The following is a 21,486-nucleotide window of genomic DNA, read 5'->3' as shown; positions in this document are numbered from 1 at the left end:
ATTCAAAGCTAGCCTATTACCCTTGAACCAGAGTGAGGCGACTTTAAACAAATCATGTTCTGCACATTGAGCCAATTGTGGATATCTATGACAAGAGAACAACGTGGTGTCGTCAAAAAGAACACCTTGCCAGAGAGACTGCAATAAAGGTATGCATTGCAATTGCAAGCAGTGAGGACCCAACACAGAGCCCTGCGGGACTCCATATTTGACAATTTTCGGATTAGGAAACGCCGTTCCAGCTAACAACCTTTGTCAAGTTTTTCGTTGAGTATGACATTATCGTTGATAATTTCTTTAATTAAATTAATGAGTTTGTCAACGGTTGTATTCAGAGTAACAAAACTACAAGTAATATGAGTAACTAGCTGTAAAAATATTCAACTAACTGCCCGATGTGGAGAAATTATTGGATGATTCACAGTACAAATTCAAAATTAAGACGTAAATTGAGATAACATTTGACTTATTAAAGGTGATTGTTGATAGAGACTTTAGTGGTCTATCACAGGTGTGTAAATTATCAGCAACATAGAAAGTAGAATAATAAGCGGAGGGTTGCTATGTTAACTATTGCTTTAAGGTTTACCCAATGAATTTGGTCTCATTGAACAGATTATGTACTTCTATAGTAGACAGAGTTTTAAAACTGTGCTATGTGAGTTCTTACTCGCTGAATGTACAACTACATTTATACATAAATTTTAAGTAATAAGTACACAATTATTGGTTCCTTCCAAGTATAATTACATCACACATCTCAGTATATTGTTATTTGTTATACATTTTTGTTCATACTCTGTTATACGTTGGTCAATAACATCTCGCTCGGAACGAGAATGTGCGAGAAGGTTCGACCGGCTTCGACTTTAGCAGAAAGGTGACAATTTGTTTGCAAACAGCTGATTGAAAACAAACAACGCAAAAGGCATCAGTCCACTGCACATCTATCCTACCTAGGGTCGGCCATTAGAAGAATCTAAAGTTTGTGAATTTGGCATTTGTGTTATTGTTGGTTGCGAGATTTATTTTATGTTAATTTGCTTCCTTTGATACGAAAATGGAGTTGATGAACAGGCGTATAGTCTATTCTAAACAAGATCCTGATTACTGCACTCAAGCAGACGCATTTTGTAGTTGCAATAATAACAGAAACGGTCCAGTAGTTTGTGACTGTGGAGAAGACATTGAAGGTAAGTAAAACGTTTTATAACAATATTGTTCGTTTGAAATTTAAGTATAGAAGCACAATAACAATTTGTGAAATTATGAATTTAAAAATGTTGTTGAGTTTTTACGAGTCCATCTCTATTTCAAAGACTTTCTTCCTATTGAAACTTAGGATATTGATTTTTACACTAGAAATTAAGATAGGCTTTGTCATCTGTCAATGATAATGCCCTCTTTACTAATCTTGTCATAAAATAACACCAAGGCATTTAAAATAACTAAACATAAGTAAATAAACATTTCTCTGCATTTTTAAATATTTATAGACCTAGCTTATAGTCACTTTCTATTCAGTAACTTCTGAGTCTATAACTGCCTGTTGTTAAATTGATTAAAATTTTAAATGTTTTAGTGCTAAAATGATTTGTTATTTAATTACATAGCAACTACAGTTTTACAAATGGCCTTATGAAGCTGCACCTCTTGATCAACATAAGCATTATGAATAAGGAATGTATCTATGATGTATACAATCAACCCTAGAAGTAGCAGTCGGAATATCTCTGGGTAGCAGGTTGAGTTTTGCCTTCGTGCAGATGTTCACTAAATCTTTTCATGTATTGCACATAGCATGCTAAACCCTATATTGTTGTATATTTTTGGAATCTTTATATTCCATAGATGTTGAATATGGCACAAAAATGGTTTTTTTTAATAGACAACAAAGAAAAAAAATCATGTTTTTCATATGTCAAAATCAGGTGGCTATAAAAATAGTAAAACATTTCTAATTCCAAAATGGAAGTTCTGAAATTAATTTGTTTGTATAGAAACAATGTGGTTTTTTTAATATTCATATTAGTATTTTTGCTAAGTTAATATTATATAAAAAACAATAAAATTACCAAAAATGTCATTTTTATTTGAAATGTGTAGAAAACCTTAAATCATGTATATTGCTTATAAATAATTTAATTTTATGTAGAAAATTAAGAGAACAAGTTTTAATATCATTGACTGAATTGTTATAAATTACAAAGGTAATTGTCATATTAACGGCCGGAGCGGCAAAATACGAGTTTCGCGTTATTAACTTAATGGAATCGTCCTATAGAACAAAAAGATATAAGGTTTGATGGGGTGGAAATGAGAAATAACGAAATTCTAGATCATAAAAAAATGGAAAAACTGTTCATGCACGGAGCAATATTTCCATGTTGTACATCCACGTCGAGCGTCACGTGACCTTTTGTGACCATGATTCAACCTCGTGATGACGTCATCGGATGCGGCACCATCTTTGCAAATGTAAATGAAAAATAATACTGAAATGAGCAGAATTTTGATCCAAATGAACAATGTTTTTCTTAATTTTGAGCTACAAATTAATTAGTTGTTATCGAGTTGAGACAAGTGCCTCCGGCCATCAGCACGGGGCAGCACCGAAGGCACACCAATTCACTACGATTGGTAACTCGAGCCAAACTACAGTATATCTTGTTCTGCCCCGGAGCGCTCAGATAACATATACGCTATCAGTCCCAGCGGCAGATAATATTTACAGATATCCAGACACAGCACACAAACAGAACATTAAAACATTAAGAACTTAACTATTTATGTATATATCCTCTAAACTCATGTTATTTGTCATTTGCACCTCCTAAAAACATATATATTTTTTTGTTTAGAAGGATGAGCATAATACGTTGATAACGTCAAATTCGTGATTTGCCAGGTCGTCCTTTAATCATATAATTTCCATTACAAAACCTAAAAATATAGCACTGAATACTAATATTGTTTTCAACTTCAAAAAGTGCTGAAAATTCAACAGATGATAAAATTATTAAAAATGACCATATAATTTCAATATATCCATTTTTTAGAAAATGTTCTGTTAAAAACAAAAATATACATAATTGTTATATTTATTGGAACCAAAAAGATATGCAAAATAAAATCTGATAAAGTGCTGATTTTATCAACGCCTTACAAGTATGATGAAACGTATATTTTTACTTATGCTAAAATCTGCTGGAATATACAGATTAGTACTTTACTGGTATCCTAGACCTAAATTAATTTATGAATTATGATGAATGAAAATATAAAGTACAACACTTGAAAACTCACAAAGTATTAGGTTATTTCACACTCACTTCTAATGTATCTAGTATAAATAATACCGTAATGAATATTATATTTACTACAGTTGATCTAAATATATATAACACAATATTATTTAATACTTCAAATTATGCGTTGTAATAAAAGAAAGTGATAGAGACCTATTACTGTTTTATTACGAAGTCAAAAGGTGCACCAAAGAGTAAACCACTCTGACTGATACAGGAGTTAAGATATCTTGTGTTGCGTAATGCAACAACCAAAAAAATGGTGAGCTTTTGAGAGACAGGTGTGTCATGATAACCTAACTGCTGGTTGACAACTATTACAAAGATAGTCAAATGAGAGTACATATTTTAGGCTTATGTGTAATATAGGCATAATTAACAATAACTAAAAACTGTGTTATATTGGATGTAGAAATAAAATAATATTTGTCAGTTTTCCGACTAATAAAACTTTTGTTTTAATTTTTCAAATAAAGACATAATTTAAAAAAAATCTATTGCATGGAAACTATAGAGAGATATATGCTATATGGTCTATTGGAGTGTATAGTAGGAGTCACGAAAGTGTGCAGTTGGCGTTGGTGGTGACTAATAGAATAGTTAGGTCCACACGATGTTTACACACCATACGTTACAGAGGGGAACAAGTTAGGCAACGTCGTTCAGTCCTTGTTGGCTACTCCAAGGTTACGCACCAAAAAGGCTCTTCCCCTGACCGCACTTTCTGGTGGTATCTACTGTACATAAAAATACATGATAGACCATAGTTACTCCAGAAATGGAACTTATCGTTGGTGCAACTTTGAAGTTTCTAAAAAAATAATAATGCATGTGAAATCTTTTGAAGTCACTGAAATTCACCGATGCATTTGGTCAACTGCCGCAAATCGTGACATAGAAACGCACTCACAAAGATCTTCTTTTTATTTTGTTGAAAGTTTTCGTACACAAATTAAGAAAGGAACATTAGGCTATGTTTTATATATGAAAATGAAAGTTTAGAATCTCGTATTTTCATTCATATATGCTATGTTTTGATTAATTGTAATTATAAACATTAAATCATGAGTTAAAAGAGAATAGTTCTTGACCATTGGAAAATCTATGGCTTGCAACCTCACAAACAACAAAAAATAGTTCTTGAAAATCTGATGAATGCCACTTCTGGGGTTAATTATAGGCCTTATGGCTCAACCCAGTATATTATATTGGCCTTGGTCAGGACAATTTTTTATTTGAGTTGAATCTTATTTAATAAATTGATAGACTTCGTAGTCTGTTAATTTTATTGTTCTACATGCAAGATGAAAAAGTACAATTTCGTATACACAGGCTAGCAATTATTTAAAATTAAGAAGGCCTCAAAGGGCAAGGATTTATCCTTGAAGAAAATGGATTGTAAGTTACTTAGTTTAGATGGAAAACTAGCGAATGATGATGATAATTCCTGCAAATATCCAAACATCAAATCAGAAACGAGATGCCAGATAGAGAATACCTTCTTGACTGTTGCACACAGGAGTGTGGAATATGAATATTGACCTACTCTTTAATTACTAAATTTACTATTGAACAAAAGAAAGAAGAAGGCAGTTTGAACTTTGTTGTTACTTTACTGAGGTAATTAAAACAGATAATGAGGTATAAGTGAATGTTTTAAGAAAACCTTCATACCTTTACAAGATCAAATGAATTCACCCACCTTCTTCTCATGCTATTTCCTAGAATCAGGATTCTGGGGATAAATGCATCTTTTCTAAAATTAATTTGAGAGTTGAACTTTGTTTATCTTAACTTTACTGGATGGAACAAGTGGGTAAAAGAAACAGCAGATTGAAGCTTTAGTTCTGATGCCGCCAGTTCCATCCGGTCTATAGTAATCTGGATCAGCCCCACTACAAATTAGCAATCAAAGGAGATTTGGTTTGTTTGCTCTCAATCTGTAGGCCAAGATCTTGGCCGTGGCCCTCTATCAAAAATCAGTGACAATTTCAATTTGGTGGGTTCTGTTTAGGCCACAGCCCATACAATTTAACTGGGATTTGTTGGCTCCCACTTTGTACTATAAAATTCTGATCGTATACGTTCAACACTTACTCGAAAAAGCTTTTTGTTTGCATAATTGTTTGTTTTAGCTATCTCAGCTGTCATATACATAAAACAATTTCAAAACTACAAAATTTAGTGTAATTTTTGATAACATAGTATATTGATAGTTGATGAGTACACATGGAATATGCTAAATTGTTGTAGGCTTAATATGTTTAGGCCTCTATAAAAACTGTTCCCTAAACAAACATTTTTCCCATAAAACATACGTAGGTTACTCAGATAAATCTTTTTCCATATTCACTAATTCTTCACTTCAGTTCATCAATTTTGTATACAAGAAAGATATTAAGAAAGAGACAATGTACAGGATGTGACCAAATGTTCTACAGACACACTATGCTTTATTTCTGTTTTATTTAAAGAAAAGAAGAGGTTGATTACCTTTTAGCCTTATTCTTCACTGGCCTGTGCAAGTGTATTACTGAACAGAATAAAACAGAGAGTCGATACTGTAAAAGGTCATGTGTATTGATGGAAAGTTCTGTGGTCACAGACACGATTTGAACCTGCACACACAACTATATATAAATAAGAGGGATTAACAGTATTTACTATTTGTTAGTGAGGTATTTTTATTTTGATACGAGTGTATGTAACTGTTCAGTGCACGAGTGGGCCTGGGACGAACAGCTGGCCACAGCGACAACTCTTCTCAGCAATGATAACCGAGAGGTCCAGTTCCATCCAGGGTACAGCTCCGGAACTGCAGCGATCCGTGGAGACTCCCCCTTCCAACAGGGACACATTTATTATTGGGAGATCAAGATGTTGACATCTCTATATGGCACTGATGTTGTAAGTGTACCCTTCTTAGAAGCAGTAATTGTGCTGATATTGAAATGCATGAAATTTACACAAAAATTTTCGTCCTGACTTCTAGAATCAGGTCAGTTGAATATTGTAAGCTGTGTATTCATCTGTCTCACCAAATATTTGTGACGTGGAAAGGTTTTGGCCTATCATTATTATATAGTTTTTCATTGTTATAGAATGTGTACCGTAAGAAAGTATTTAAAAGAATTCAGTTGTTTCAAAATCTATGATTTTCCTATCACTTTAATTCTTTGTTACATCGTTTATTAATACAGTATTGACTGGTTTTAAGAATCCTGCAGTACACCTTAAATAAATAATCAATCAAGTTGTCATTAATCAACATTAATAGCGACCATATGTAGAATATGGAAAGAAAGGCTAAAGAGTAGATTATTGTAATACTAAAGTGAACACAGGCAAAACAAGCCGTTTCAATCTTTAGGGCCAAGTTCAGACTTTCTTCAATTTTTAGCAAGTGCGTCTGTTCTTTTTCAAAACATTATAATGCTTAAAAAAAGATTATATATACAAGTATAATTCAAAGTTATTGAAAAAATGTTAGTTTATATTTAGCTCCTAAATCAGGATTTCAAAACTACAAATTTTCTCCTTGTCCACTTTGACTTACTACAAGATATGTGTGATCAGAGATCTTCAGTTACAGCTTTGGATAAAGATCTACAATCCTCAAAATCAAGTTTCCAACAATTTAAGTGTAGAATGTTGTAATTGCAGTGTAAGGAAGTGAGTCAGTAAACTTTTCTTGAGCCTATCATAAATGTCAGCACTCAAGTGATTTCAAACTATGTTTTCTCAATTATTTATTGGTATTATTGTATGAAAGTAAATCACTTGATTTCTTTCACAGATGGTTGGAGTTGGAACTAAGAAAGCTCAGCTGGACAAGTCTGCTTATCAGTTCTGCAGTCTCCTTGGCTCTGATAAGGAGTCCTGGGGATTCTCTTATAAAGGTAAGTATATTGAGTTTATATTCTATTATTTGTTATTTAAAGTTTACATGAATTGAATTTAATAATATAAAGTAATAGTTAATAAATTATGACATATGTATGAAATTTCTAAACGTTTGTCATAATAATAGGAAACATATTTCTTAAATTTTTAAAAACTTGGGACTGTAGTAAACAATCAAAATGAATTAATTATAATTATATGATCCAAAAACCAGTAGTCTAATAATAACAAAAATCTAAAAATCCGATAAAAAATAAAAAGCTTATAATTTAACTAACAATGAATGCAAAATGGTGACCATCACAAATTCAAAGCAAAATGGCACAATATAATATGGCATAATTCAACCAAAAAACATTAGATGGAAAAATGGTCTTCATTAAAATTTGTACGATTTGATGAAAACTTGTTTCACAACATTTTTAATTATCACTTTGAGAGAAGTTCAAGTAGAAACCATTATTAATCTATAACTAAATCATTCATGTTTTGTTAAATTTTAAATGATGTTGGCTTGTTAATCAATAATTTATTTTACCGAGAAATAAACCAGCAACAAATAATAATGCGTAAAAAATAGAATAGGCTTATCATATATTCTTCTGTATATAGTTCATAATGAATGTGTCCACACAACTAGAATTTAAGTTGAAAACCAGAGAAATTAAGTATTTAATATAAAAATGGCAATGCATTAATCGTTACCACTTGCAGTGCAGGGCCGGCCCTCCGGGACCTCACAGGATGGGGCCAACTTGCCTACTGTGTAGCCATCGCATCATAGACCGAATATTTCACTCTTAGCCAAATAGAAATCGATCATAATCGATACATTATACAATTGAAATAACCGACTTTAAGACAACTGTTTGCTTCTAAACACTTTGAAAAACATCATTTCCAGATCAGCTGTTTTGGTTTATTGACGTAATTGTCATGAGGATTCTAGTCTGATATGGGCCGGTTGTTTGTGTTTCCTTCGTTCAACACTTCTGTAACTGTGATGTATTTTCATTGTTTCTTCTCAAACAAGGATTCCTATTTTAAATTTAAGTGACATACTATTTTGTTTGATGGTTTTTAACATGGAACAGTGTTATTTGTATCTGCATGAAATAGGTTGTAGTTTTAGATGAATATTAGATGACAATGTACATAGTTTTAGTCATTTTTATGGTGTTGAAGATGATTTTTTGTTTGATGGCTAAAACTTAACTGATGAAAATGATACTACTGATCCTCAGAACATTAATTTATAGGGTGACTTACCATCAACTAGTTCTAATAAATAGGCCTATGATTGCAAGAGTTGCTGTTGTTTTTAGACTTTTTATATTTATTTCAAATTATTTTTGTACAAGTTTTTTTGGTCATACAGGAATTGAAATGATATATGCATCTACACAATCTATATGTGTGGTCTCCTGAAAGAAACATGTACAAACATAAATTATAGGCATTTCCTGGAACTCTTTAAAATGAAAAAACTAAAAATGTATTTTACAACTATACATTTTTTATTTATTTTTGGTTCTCAAAAAATTGTATAAATGCATCTAAATTACTCAGATCAGAGTTGTTATATAAGTTACTAATTACCTTTCAAGAATGAAACTGTCAAACCTGTATAAGAGGACAAAATATAACAAGAAACGCCTAAAACAACATATCTCACACCTAAACCCACACATGTAAATCGATCAGGCTACCAGTTCTTATTGAATGTAATTTAAGGACTAAGGATTAACCCTCTAACTGCCGGCCTCGTTTTTAATGTACCTGTCAAGGTTGCTAAAGGAGAAATAGTATCATACATACATTACATTAATAAAACCTTAAGGTTTTTTCATTGGGTCAAAAAGTGTGTTCACTACATGATAATTTATTTTTAATATCATACTAAAATTATAATAATTATACTATTATAAACTAAAACAATTGTTTTTATAATATTCAACTTGAAGGTCCTGCCTGAAAATAGCTACAATATGAAGATTTTCCCTAACCTCGCCACCAAAAATCCCAGATTTTGACCACTGCTATTGATAGAATAACTTCACTTCGCAGAAACACTTCCATTTGACACTTTTGTTTACACTACACATCTTTATATATATATATATATTTTCTTGTGTTGGAGTGTTTTATATTGGATCCGGCCGATTGCGCTTCGACATGTAATACAAAGTGAACTGATACTTTCAGCTGTTAACACTTTCAGCTGAAGTTCATCAAAGAGGCAGAAACATTTGTTTACATTAAAATTTTAGTAACTATTAAATTACTGTAAACTGCTTGATTAGTAGTGTAATGCAGATTGCAGAGACAAATTTATTATCTAATTTTAAATTTTGATTGCGCCAATAATCAATAATCCATCTAATGCCATGGAAATGCTATTTATAAGCTCCAAAACCAACATATGAGACTATTGTTTTGGTTAGTGCAACAGCATAAATCAATTGTGGAACTGTAAATAGATTAGACCGGGGGTTAAATTTAAATGACCAGAACAGACTCATATTGACCACAGCAACTTTTTAGTTGGACGATACACTTTCGTCATAGTTGAGATAAAAAGGTTAACTCTCATTGTTACTGAAATCGTCGAAGCACTTCAATAAATTATCATGGAATGTTGGAGGGAATACGAATCTTATAAAAACTGTTTCACTTTACGACTTCAGGACCCCAAAACACTGTTCTTTAAACTTAAATCTAAAATGGATCAGGAGATTGGAATAGCTTTGAGTGACTATCGATTATCTCAGGAGTGTTTATTATATCATAGATAAAGAATACATGAATATATCCGAGTTTTCAACAGGAAAATGCGTGTGAAGCCGCGGGTAACTGCTAGTTATAGTATAAACAATATCTAACCAAAATCTAATTTATATATTTACAAGAGCCCACCTCTACTTTTCAACATGTATTTTGTCCAAAGTAGGTGACAGTACCCATTTTTGCATACCATACAAATGGCTTTGTTAGAAATCTGCCGCAATTGCCCTCATGATGAAATTTCTTAATTTTATTATTTTCTGTGATCATGACCCCCCAGAATCCAACACAACCACAATTAAAAAATGTGTTTGTGTGTGTGGGGGGGGGGGTTATGCAATATAGTGTGAGTTTGTAAAATAACTGCCATATTTTTTTTTATATTCAGACTTAACTTGATACAAAGATAGTACTTGCAAGAACTTGGGTAAATTCATTAGTGAGTGTTAACCAATTTAAAGTTTCAAGATGGTGGCTATTCAACATTTAGGAAAGGAATTGTTATATATTATGCATATAATATATTTGTTTCTATGTGTGTTTTTTTTTATATCACATATGGTTTTAAGATAGTGGACAGGCATATAAGTTTGAACTAGTATACAAAATTGGGGGAATAGTTTTAAACATATTAATTACCATAGTTATAAATATATTGAAACTAAACTTGATACATAGGCAGTATTTGTACATAGCTTGAATGAGTTCATTAGTCAGTTTTGACCAATGAAAAGTTTCAAGTTGGTGGCCATTGACTTTCAAACCTTAAAGCAAATTTTTATCTCAGGTATTTCTCATAATAAATTAATATAGACACTTTCCATTAAATTGTCAAGTAATTCCAAACAAAATTAATTATTCCTACTTATTTCTTGATAATTTATAAGTTTTCAAGATGGTGGCCGTTTAAAGTTATAGAAATATACTGCTGAACCATTATAAGTGAATATGTTTGTAAACATAATTTTGGATCAATTTGAACTAAATCAAGTCCATGATTTTACTAAGAAATTTATACAGTTATAACAATTTTTATGTTTTAAGTTTTCAAGGTTAAGTAGTTTGTAATTGTTTGAAAGAGTTACGGTTAAAATATTAACATTCCTAGAGTGAGAGTTACTGTCATATCAATGTTGGGCAAATCAAACATGTAACTAATAATGCATCTTTAACTTGACATTTCAAGATTATGGCCTAATGTGAAATCTGATTTTTTTCCAACTGACCCAGTAGGGATATTTTCCTTGTCCTACATTTTGAAGCATTTGATTCAAATGGCCTTTCTTACTATCCCTTGCTCCTAAATGACAAAAATACCAAATATTTTGGGCTTTGGACATAACAGTAGCAAATAACGATAAAAAAGACAATGTCCAATGTATTGGACGTCAACAGTGAATGGGTCAAAATTTAAGATTTAAAAATGGAATGAATTTTCAGAGCCAATTAACATGGCATGAGTCCAGTGGATTCAATCAATTTATAATTTAGTTGGTTAGTTTTGAAACAATTTAAATCTAATATGCTATTCCAATACCAGGCAAGCTCCAGCATAATGGCAAGTCTGAGTGGTACGGACCTCCCTTCGGAAAAGGTAGCATCATTGGTATTTATCTGGACATGTGGAAAGGCACTTTGGAGTTCTTCTTGAATCGTCGTCCCCTTGGTAAGTTCTATTAAAGTATAATATTCTTTATTAGTCCAATAAAAGCATTCTGTATCAAAAATATACATTTTTTATTGATAATATGAAAAGATTTTTTCTCTATAGCGTATGTTTGGACCTAAATATTGTTGATTCCTTTGTAAAATCAACTAAAAAGGCAAAGTTAGGAATATGTAGTGAAAAGTTCCAATAGGCTTTCTGGTGTATTAAAAAAACTGGCTTGCATCTCTTCTCAATCCAGTCTTAACACAAGTCTTTTCAAAATGTTTTTTTTTTTTATTTAAGAACACGAGTTCAGAGACTCCATCTCAACTGTAGAGTAAAGTGTTTTTTTTTTTTTATCAAAACACCTCTTGCATTGCGGCTGAGGTTTAAATTTCTATTTTGGCCATCTTTACTTGTTCATTTTTAATTTTTGTATTTACCCAAATAAGAAGTTTTAAACCCTCTGGTTTTACTCACAATTAGATGCTCTATCTTTTGTATCTTTTGTTTTTTTTATATGTATAATCAGTCCGTTCAAATAAAAAACTTTGAATTCACTAATTGAGAAATTTGACGTCCAGGGTTAAGCTTTGAGGATACACTGGTTTTCCAATTGCATACTCCAATGGTTCTAATATGAGTGAAGAAACTGATTATGTATTTTTTAGGGGAACTATTTAGTGTTGGAGAGCGGAGCACTCTTCCATAATAATTCTGCAAATGTCATAAATTGCTTCACTTATCTCACCAATATTTTGTGATGCGTATTGTTCACATTCAATTCATTCTGATCGTTGAGTGATAATAATGACTGTGATGCATCCAGGAGTTGCATTCACATCCTTGCAAGGCCAAAAGCTGTACCCCATGGTATGCTCTACGGCCGCTCAGTCCGCTATGCGAGTGACCTACGCTGTCTCTCACCCTGTTGACTTGAAACTGCTCAGTCTGCAGGCTTTGCGTAACGATGCGCACATCCTTGCGCAATTGGCCCTTGTCCCAGGTCTTCGTCGCTTCATCACCAGCACCTGGTGGATTGGGTCTGGTAAGCTTAAATGAAGAACAAATTTAAATGTGTGTGAGACGCTTACTGTTATTCAATCAAAACGTTCAAGTTAGGATTTGGCATAACTTAACCCTATGCACTCGAAGGCATATTTATAATTTGTCCATGGAGCTCTTATGGCCACTGCCATTTTGTCCGAAGCGTGGATTAATTTTTGCTGTAATGTTATCTCAGCTCGTATGTCCAGCTGTACTGGCCAATATATAATACGTCCATACCTCGGCCAGCACCACTGACCACTAAACATAGTAGTTATTTTCTAATATTCTCTTTGTTTTATACTGAATGGCGAGTGCTGAAACCTATCAAACAGCTGTTTTTAAAGTAATTCTTAGGTAAAGTAGTAAATTTTAAATTAGCCTATAATACTTTTCTAAACATTGATTGTGCAATAAAGACGAATGATGGGCCTATACACTAAAGTGATAGAAGAGACATAAACCTAGAAAATTTTATTAGAAGACTTGTGGTAACTATTCTTGACTACACATAGGTGTGTATTTTTAAATGTTTTATTCCGTAAAAAAGTGTAAAATTTTTCATATCTGAGTAATATCATAACTGTAAATGCCTACTTTATAATATTTTATTTACATATTTTTTTTAACAATAGACGCATAAGAGTTAAATATCCCAAATGTACGTTTATCTTTGTATTAGAAAGATTCATTAAAAATAAACTTTAAATTAGTTTTCATTTCTTCTTTAAACATTTAAAATTACAGTGGAGTCCCGCTAATCCGAACACGTGTAATCCGAACGCCGGTTAATCCGAACAGGTCCAGGAGGAATTATTTATAACGATAATGAACAGTTATAGGAACTAATTACTTAAAAAATTAAAATGGGTGCATCATTTCGTACATAAACAAAGAAAACTTTAATTAAATAGACATACAGTATTTTATTAAGACAAATTGTGTACGGTACAGTACATAAATAATGAAGTTAAATACAGTACCAAATTGAAACTTATAGGTTAATAGTATGAGTTAAATTACTGTATTAAGAAGTGAAATCAAACAAAAATTGGACGTACAGTACTGATATTATTATTGAGTACCATATTAATTGTTAAAAAACATAAATTCAGTTATTGTCTTCTGTCGCATTGAAGAGAGTCTATTGGATGACGCGTAGTTTCGCCATCGTGTCATAAACATGATATCGGCAGGTGTAGCAGTAGCCTGTTGCTCTAAGTATCGTAGTGCAAGGTTAAGCGCTGCTGCACCGTCTGCGTGTGGCACCAACTCTCCTTTATCACCCAGGTTCTCGTCGTCCCGTAGCGCGTGGACCCGTGCAATATCCAGTACGCTCACATTGCTTAACATCAGAACTCTCACACTAAATATACGGTAAATGTGCTTAGTATTCGCTAACACGTTTATTTGTCAAGAAATACAATGCAACAGTCAGAAAACATATTTTATAAACAATGTTGATAATTCTATAACAAAATAGACCCATTCTCAAGTTTAAAACCGTATTTTTCTGTAATTCTGGCTAATCCGAACAATCACATAATCCGAATAGGGCTCGGTCCCAATTAGGTCGGATTAACGGGACTCTACTACTATGCAAATAACGCAGAGGATATTGAAAAATAATTCCGATCTGCGGAGGCAAACAACAAATATGACCGCCAAGCTATGTATGAAAGTAGCGTGATCATCTGTACTGGCCATACGAGTTGTGAGTACAAACTACAGTAAAACTAACGCGAGCTGTCTGCAACCTTGGTGAGGCCAGTGCTGCTGGCCTTTCGAGCGCAAAGGGTTAATTGTTCTTATTAGTTTGCATCTCATCAAAATTTAATATGTTACTCGGACTTATTCTTAAAAAAATATATATTGTAGTTTTAGATCAGTGTTTGCTTGGTCAATGTTGTACTATACAAGTAGTATTGGGGGAAGTATTATGTGGTTTTGAAATTACATTTTTATTCCTTAGAACAACTTACCTTTCAAATTTCTTGGGTCACAGAAGTAGCTTTAAATCGGTACCTTACACATGGTAGTAGAAACCAGGAAAAATGTTTAAATTTATGATTTACATTCTGACTTTGTATCTTACCAATTTAAAGAAGAAAAAGATGGAGATATACTCTTTGGGAACTAGTGGTGAAGTTATTAGGTAACTCACTTTATTTTGCTTTAATATACTCATTGTAGCGTTGTGTTGTTAAATTTTCAAGGACATCAATGTTTTTGTCTCCTATGATTAAAACATTTTTTTATTTTCTGTTTAAATACTATGTGTTTAGTTCACTTATAAAGCTCTTTTGCCACAAAGCTTGGGTTTTGTATATATTCCCACAACCAATATGGTATTTGAGTTGGTTTTTATTTTATCATCCAATGTTCAAATCCTTCGTCTTTTAATAATTTTGTTAAAATTAAATATTTTACTGTGATTTTGAAATTTACTAAAATCACTGTGCCCTCACCAATGGTTGAAGTATGGGTTTTTTAAGTCAAGGCATTCAATTTCAGTGTTGTTCATTTTTTATGTTCACTCAAAAAGAGTATCTCAGGATAGGTTAAATCATCTAGATAATTTTCAAGGTACCTATTCTAGACATCAAATGTGGGATATTTTGCTATAGAATTTTGTACCAAACATGCTGGTCAGCTAGTTACAGTTGTTTGAACAACAACTTTACTGACATAAAGAAAAAAGAAAAATCAACACTGATTGTTGAGAGTTTTACACAATGTTCTCTGTGTTTTATTAACCATATCTAAAAAAGATATAGTACACAATGATTTAATGAACACTTAAACATAGGCAAAATTAAACAAAAATGTTACTATTGTCTGTCACTTGAAGGTATTGCTGTTACATTACTAAGTTGTTCTCCATAGACGTTTCCCTATTTAAAATAACTCATAGGAGATCTCTTTTCTAATCCTTGTTTTTCTAATAAAAAGCTTCCGTTGTATTCATCTACTGAAAAATTTAAGGGGATTTTCCATTTATATCATTTTTGAATTCCAATTTTTACAAGAAGACTGAATTTCCTCATTGAACAGTCATGTTTAAAAGGCCAACTCGATTTTTCAGGTCATGACAAAAATTGGAAAGATGTAAAAAGAAATGGAGGGGGCAAGAAGCGAATCCGCTTGAATACCGCACTGGGTCCTCGTGTTTGCAGAGACGTTCTGTTGTAGGGCATCGACCGCACGATTACTATGACGAGGTCCGCCTGATCAAGCCGACACGCAAACGGGCCCCAGAGTGCTGTGATGCGGCGGCCGACCCCTCCGGCCTGATACCCTGCGTGCACCAGCAGTACGCAGCGGACGACAACGCCAGCCGTCGCTTCAGGCGTCTCTGTCTCATCTGCGACATCATCCTGTGACCATCATGGAATCCTCGTCCTCAGCGCCAACAGTATTTTATTTTCCTTACAACTGTGATCGATCTGGTCTCTAATGTACAAAGCGATAGTTATAGTGCACACTCTAGTTGAATGGAGCTTTTACTTAAGTTTTATTTCAAAATATTAATTTTTTATATACTTTGTCCCAGGATGTGATGCAAAACTTTGCTATTTATTATTGATTTATGTAACTCTAAGTTACAACTTGTTGTTATGATTTTTTATCCAAATGTATTAGTAGGCGGTTTTTGTGGAGTTTTAGTTATGTAGCATTCACATAACTGATTATAATCTTTAAAATCTTTTGATGATCTTAGTGTTATCGACTGTTTTAAGTTGACTTTATTGATCTTGTTGTGTCTTTAATTTCATTGACCAAACCAGGAAGAAAAGACAGTTTGAAAAAGATCTAGTCAGCCCTGTAAATCTTAGAGCATAGTTATATCTCACAAACGAATAATTCAGAATCATGAAGTTATATCTTTGAAAAAATAAAGCAAACAGAATCAGCACAAATAATTAAAACTTTGGTTCAATTAGAAGATCAGACGTTTTGGTAGTATAAGTTTTAATATAGACTCTAAAGACTGAGGCATGTAAGTCTAGTGTATTCTAGAGGTAACAAACCGTTGTCAACCCACCGAACGCTCTCTAATATAATGGTAAAGTGTACTCACGGTTGTGTGTCACTGAGTTGCATTCGATACTTCCTACCGATCATATGCTGTAAAAGATATTTGACTGAAGCTGCTTGAAGCGTCGGGTGTATTGGCATTGGTTTATTTAATTTAAATATGGGATCTCAATTGAAAGTTTTACAATGAAACTGTTGTTTTTTTATCACTATTACTTTTGGGAAGATGAAAACGATCTGTTTGACTTAAAGAGGAACACTTTTCAACAACTTAAAACGTTGTATATTTGTATTTTTAATTTAGATCCCATTTATTGTTTCATACTTCATTTGTACATATTTGCCATCCTTTTACTTTATTTTAGGGGCATTATGAAGTTCCTAGGGATGTAAAAATTGAACCCTTTACGATTCCCCCTTAATTTTAATTTTATAAATTTTTGTTTTGAACAAATTGCGTTCTCTCCTCCTTCACTTAGTGTTTGAGGCCCTGACAGAAACGTTGCGTTGTAGTTACTTACCGCTGCAATATCGTGATTGTGTTCAGTGTACTGTTCACCTTCACCGTTATACCATTAGAGTTAGATCTGTCACGAGTTGTGACGAAAATAAAATACTTAACGGCGAGAGGATCCATAGTTGTCGTAGTGTGCCACGTAGTTGTTGTTTAGATTGTGGCACATTAATTATTAGATTCACTGTTTATTCGATGTGTTAATTGATGTGAATCGTATGTGCTTTGGGCGAGTTGTTTTTTCGTGTCCGCTTTCCCTAAGTTTAAACCTCGTTGTAGTGGCTACTTCTAACTGATATCTATATGTTTTATATGTCTTGTTGTGAATAATTATATTGATTTTGTTAGTGTTGAGTGATATTTTAATTTCACTAGGTATATTTGGTTTGTTATTTTATCACCAATTAATTGGTTTGGTACTGTGTACCAAGTGTTTTAGTAGCTCACTGATTGCTTACAAAGTGAAGTGTGTAAATTCATGCCATCGGCTGCTGAACTTAATATTACTCTAATGATGGAAAATGTAAAACTTGAAAGATACAAGTAGCAAATAAATAGTTATGTGATGAGTTTTATAGTTTTTTATTAGTGCTTCATAAAATGAAGCTGCTTGACAAAATATTTGTTTCATTTTCCAGGCATCATTTTATTGTGGTAGTATACATTTAGATTAGCTGTTTTCAGAGCCAAATAAAAGCAGAGCTTTTTAAAAAAAATACTAAATCTTTTTTTGTGGAACATTAACGTACCACCACAAGAAACTTTTCTTGGATTGTGCATCTTTACTAATGTTGCAGTGTCAGTTTTAAAACATACTATCAATAGTAAAATGTAACTGAATTACATAGTGGAAAAGCAATCAGTTGAGCTTTGTCCAAGTAAAGCTTTTAATACCATTTATTCTCTGTATTTTTCATAAAAACATCGTACTTGAGAAATAAAACCGGATAAATTGTTGAGGAAAGTTTTTTCCTGCTATAATATTGTAAAGAATTTTGTAAAAGATCTGGTCTATCTTTATAAATATATAAACTATTTTATTAGTAAATATATTCATATTAATTTTCCTCTGAATATTGTGGCAAAACTACTTTAAAATTATATAAAATAATGAATAATCTTAGAAGATCTTTTTTTACAAAATCATATTATGTTAGATATCATTGTATTAGATCGGTTTTGGATGAAGTCGTGTTGTACTGTTGTCAATTAAATCTAAAATATTTTATTTGAACTTGTGAACTTAGTAGAACTTTGATTGTCTTAATAAGCATTATGAAACCTTTCTGGCCATAAAATAAGTCAAAGAGAGTAGAACTGTCAAGTTTAGATTGTTTTAAGGAAGATTTTTACATAGCAATACTTTATATTTATTTTACTTCAATGGCATTACAAAAACGTTCCATAATACAAACTATTTGTGATATTTAAGAATTATAAATTTGCAAATACAGAGCTTTTAAACAGCATAGATTTTATTACTTAGTCCAGTTAAAGTTTTTTAGCCTCAAAGTTTTTATTCTCAACAATCACGATGTACATTCAGTTTAAGAGCAGGGTGTAGTGAATCTACCTTGAGTTTTATCGCATAAAAACAATGTTAAACGCCAAACATGATTAGTATGTACTCAAACGCTTTTCAGTTTTTCTTGTTAAGTCATTTACTTTTTTTAATATTCAAACAGCAAAGTAGAAAAAATTTGAAATGTTTTCAAAACAAGGTTGTAAAAGTGTATGAAGTTTAACATTGTTCTTTATAGGGACAACGTCAGGATAGGTGCCAGTACAGCCGGCTTTTAATTCTGTAGAAAGGATTATTTTTATGTCGATTAAGAAGTAACCATACATTTATTTTCTATAGATTTTTAAACATTTTGTAGGTCTGGTAAAATAATTTTTATACAGAAGGACATTACATTTACAGATGTTTTGTCTAATTAGCTTCCTTTTAAATCTCTGTGACACGTTGAATTGGCAGTTATCAATTTTTGTGATAAATCAGCAAATTTGACTGACTCCGTTCAAAATTTTAAATATTTGCACATTTCTTCTAAGAAAAACAGATAGTTACAGAATTTAATCCCATGACGTTTGGCCTTATTGTTGCTTCAGTCTGTTTTTAACTTAATATTTGGCTTTTGGATAATCAAGGTTTTACAAGAGAGAAAAACAAAATGTGACATTTTATTACAATTATGGTAAATTTGGTAAAGTCAAACGTAACAACAGCCTTAGGTTTTAGTACATGCTATTTATAACTTTTCCAATCTTTATAAATAAATCACAAAATATTACATTAATCCTGAACATATATTGCATTATTAATTTAGAAAAAAAGCTTTCATAGGCATAATTAATTCTTTTATAAAAAGTTATAGTTAACACTATTTGCCATACTTATAATGCATTTACGTTTATTTCACAGTCTGCAAAGTGCAATATTATGGAGCTTAAATTAACTTCTAGGAAATAAAACTTCTAGGTTGTAGAAGTTGGGTGGTGATGTATATGTAGACCATCTTTTATGTTTATGTAATTAATACAAAGATATAACTGCTGGCCTGTTAAGATTTGTAATTTACGTACTGCATTATAATAAAGTATAAGTAATCTTTATAACGTAATTATAACTTTCTTACTGCTAAGAGTTCAATCTAGTTGATAAGCTCATCCTCTTTAGGAATGATAATTGGAACCCCTTCTTCTTTGCTTGTGAAATAAACGGAGAGCAGGTTTTGCCAACTTATTATTGCATAAATGTTGCGATTTCCTTTGTGTATTTCTAAATGTCTGAAGTTTACAAAATATTTCTCAAGTAAGATAATACAAGATTGAAAAATTTGATATTTGTGTTTTATTTCAGACCCATCCATTCTTTGTCCGTGAAATATTACAATCGGTTATTGAAACTGGCAGATTAGTACTGATACATATGAGGTTATTGATTTCTTGAATTCTTGAAATGAAATTAATGTTACAACTGCTAGATGGTAGATAATATTGACTTACAGTGTATTGTAATTAGGACATGTCAGTACCACACAAAGTAGTGAGAGTTTCCCTTCACTTTGTGTACATTTATTTTATAAGTGAAAATGATTTTGAGGAATTCAAAATTATGCAAAAGTCAACCATTAAAGAGTTGTAGCAACACCTGTTTTGAGTTGATCAATACTATCACAGTGACTGACGTTCATGAAATACACCCTTTCCTGACAGTGCCAAAAGGAATATTAAAAAAAAAAAACAATAAAATTAATAGCTAACTGTTTCAGGTAGATATGTATACAGAATTAGCTTACTGCATCTCCAGAACCCAAAATCATCCCCGTTCAAAATGTTTTTATGTATATCTATGTTATATAACATGCCTTGTGAAAACGATACTGATCAATAAAAGCCGAAACAAGTTGAAACTTGGTACAAAAAGTGTTATTATAAAAATCTTGGCTGTTCAAACTGAAACAAAAAATCACAATTCCATTATTTATGGATGTAGAAAAAAAGGGTTCTGGAATGCTTATAATTCACAAAACATATTGTAACCATCAATTAATTGTTGTGTATATCAAACTGTTTTAGAGATATTGATTACATGTAAACCCCATAAGAATTATTCTATAGCCAAGAACTGGTGATAAGAATGCTGAAACAAGTTCAAACTTGGTACAACAATTTGTCTTATATCTCAAGTAAGTTCATTGTTCAGCTTGACCTCTGTTATTTATAAATCTAGAGAAAAATAAAAAAGTTTTTTGGAATGTGTAATAACATTTCCTAAACTTTTCGGTATCTCAGAACAGTTTTCGATGTATTGAGAAGATGTAGTTACCATGTTAATTAATAATATTTCACCTATCACAAAATCTAATTCTTCCATCTGATGGATTTCATTTTGGTATTGAGTACAGTGACTAATGTATGTTGAAATGATAGTATTGCCATTAATGCTACTAAATTAATGACAGCTCTTTGTTGTAAGTAAAATGAACCCATTGCAGATCAATTTGTTTGGCTACAAGTGAACCAGCGGGCGCAATTAATTTGATCTTCGGCATTTACAGCAGAACAGTAATGTTACGCTACATCGAACCACTTGTTGTCTATATCATTATTATTAACAGCACATAATGATACATCCAACCTTTGACTGCATTAGTTACTCAAGAGATAACTAACTCATCCCATGTTATAAATTGAGGCAGAAAAAGAGATATTGAGAGGAGGTAGTAAATATCTGAATA

General features: G+C 32.1%; 1 protein-coding gene across 1 annotated transcript; it reads left to right on the top strand.

Annotated features, from left to right (window-relative positions):
* The first annotated feature begins 922 nt into the window (after positions 1-922).
* On the top strand, positions 923-20,086 carry LOC124367742 (SPRY domain-containing SOCS box protein 3). The gene is made up of 6 exons (XM_046824822.1): positions 923-1,193; positions 6,025-6,215; positions 7,105-7,207; positions 11,536-11,661; positions 12,473-12,691; positions 15,883-20,086. The coding sequence occupies exons 1-6, from the start codon at positions 1,061-1,063 to the stop codon at positions 16,071-16,073; spliced, it is 963 nt and encodes a 320-aa protein (XP_046680778.1). The 5' UTR covers positions 923-1,060; the 3' UTR covers positions 16,074-20,086.
* The last annotated feature ends 1,400 nt before the right edge of the window (positions 20,087-21,486 follow it).

The sequence above is a fragment of the Homalodisca vitripennis genome, chromosome 8 (assembly GCF_021130785.1).
Source record: "Homalodisca vitripennis isolate AUS2020 chromosome 8, UT_GWSS_2.1, whole genome shotgun sequence".
Lineage (NCBI taxonomy): Eukaryota > Metazoa > Arthropoda > Insecta > Hemiptera > Cicadellidae > Homalodisca > Homalodisca vitripennis.
This window is presented reverse-complemented; position numbering and strand designations above follow the sequence as displayed.

Bases quoted from the DNA above. Each gene is read 5' to 3' on its own strand.
- LOC124367742 (XM_046824822.1), top strand. From the start codon at position 1,061: ATGGAGTTGATGAACAGGCGTATAGTCTATTCTAAACAAGATCCTGAT. The intron at 6,216-7,104 runs GTAAGTGTACCC...TTTCTTTCACAG, and splicing joins CTCTATATGGCACTGATGTT to ATGGTTGGAGTTGGAACTAA. The intron at 7,208-11,535 runs GTAAGTATATTG...TTCCAATACCAG, and splicing joins CTGGGGATTCTCTTATAAAG to GCAAGCTCCAGCATAATGGC.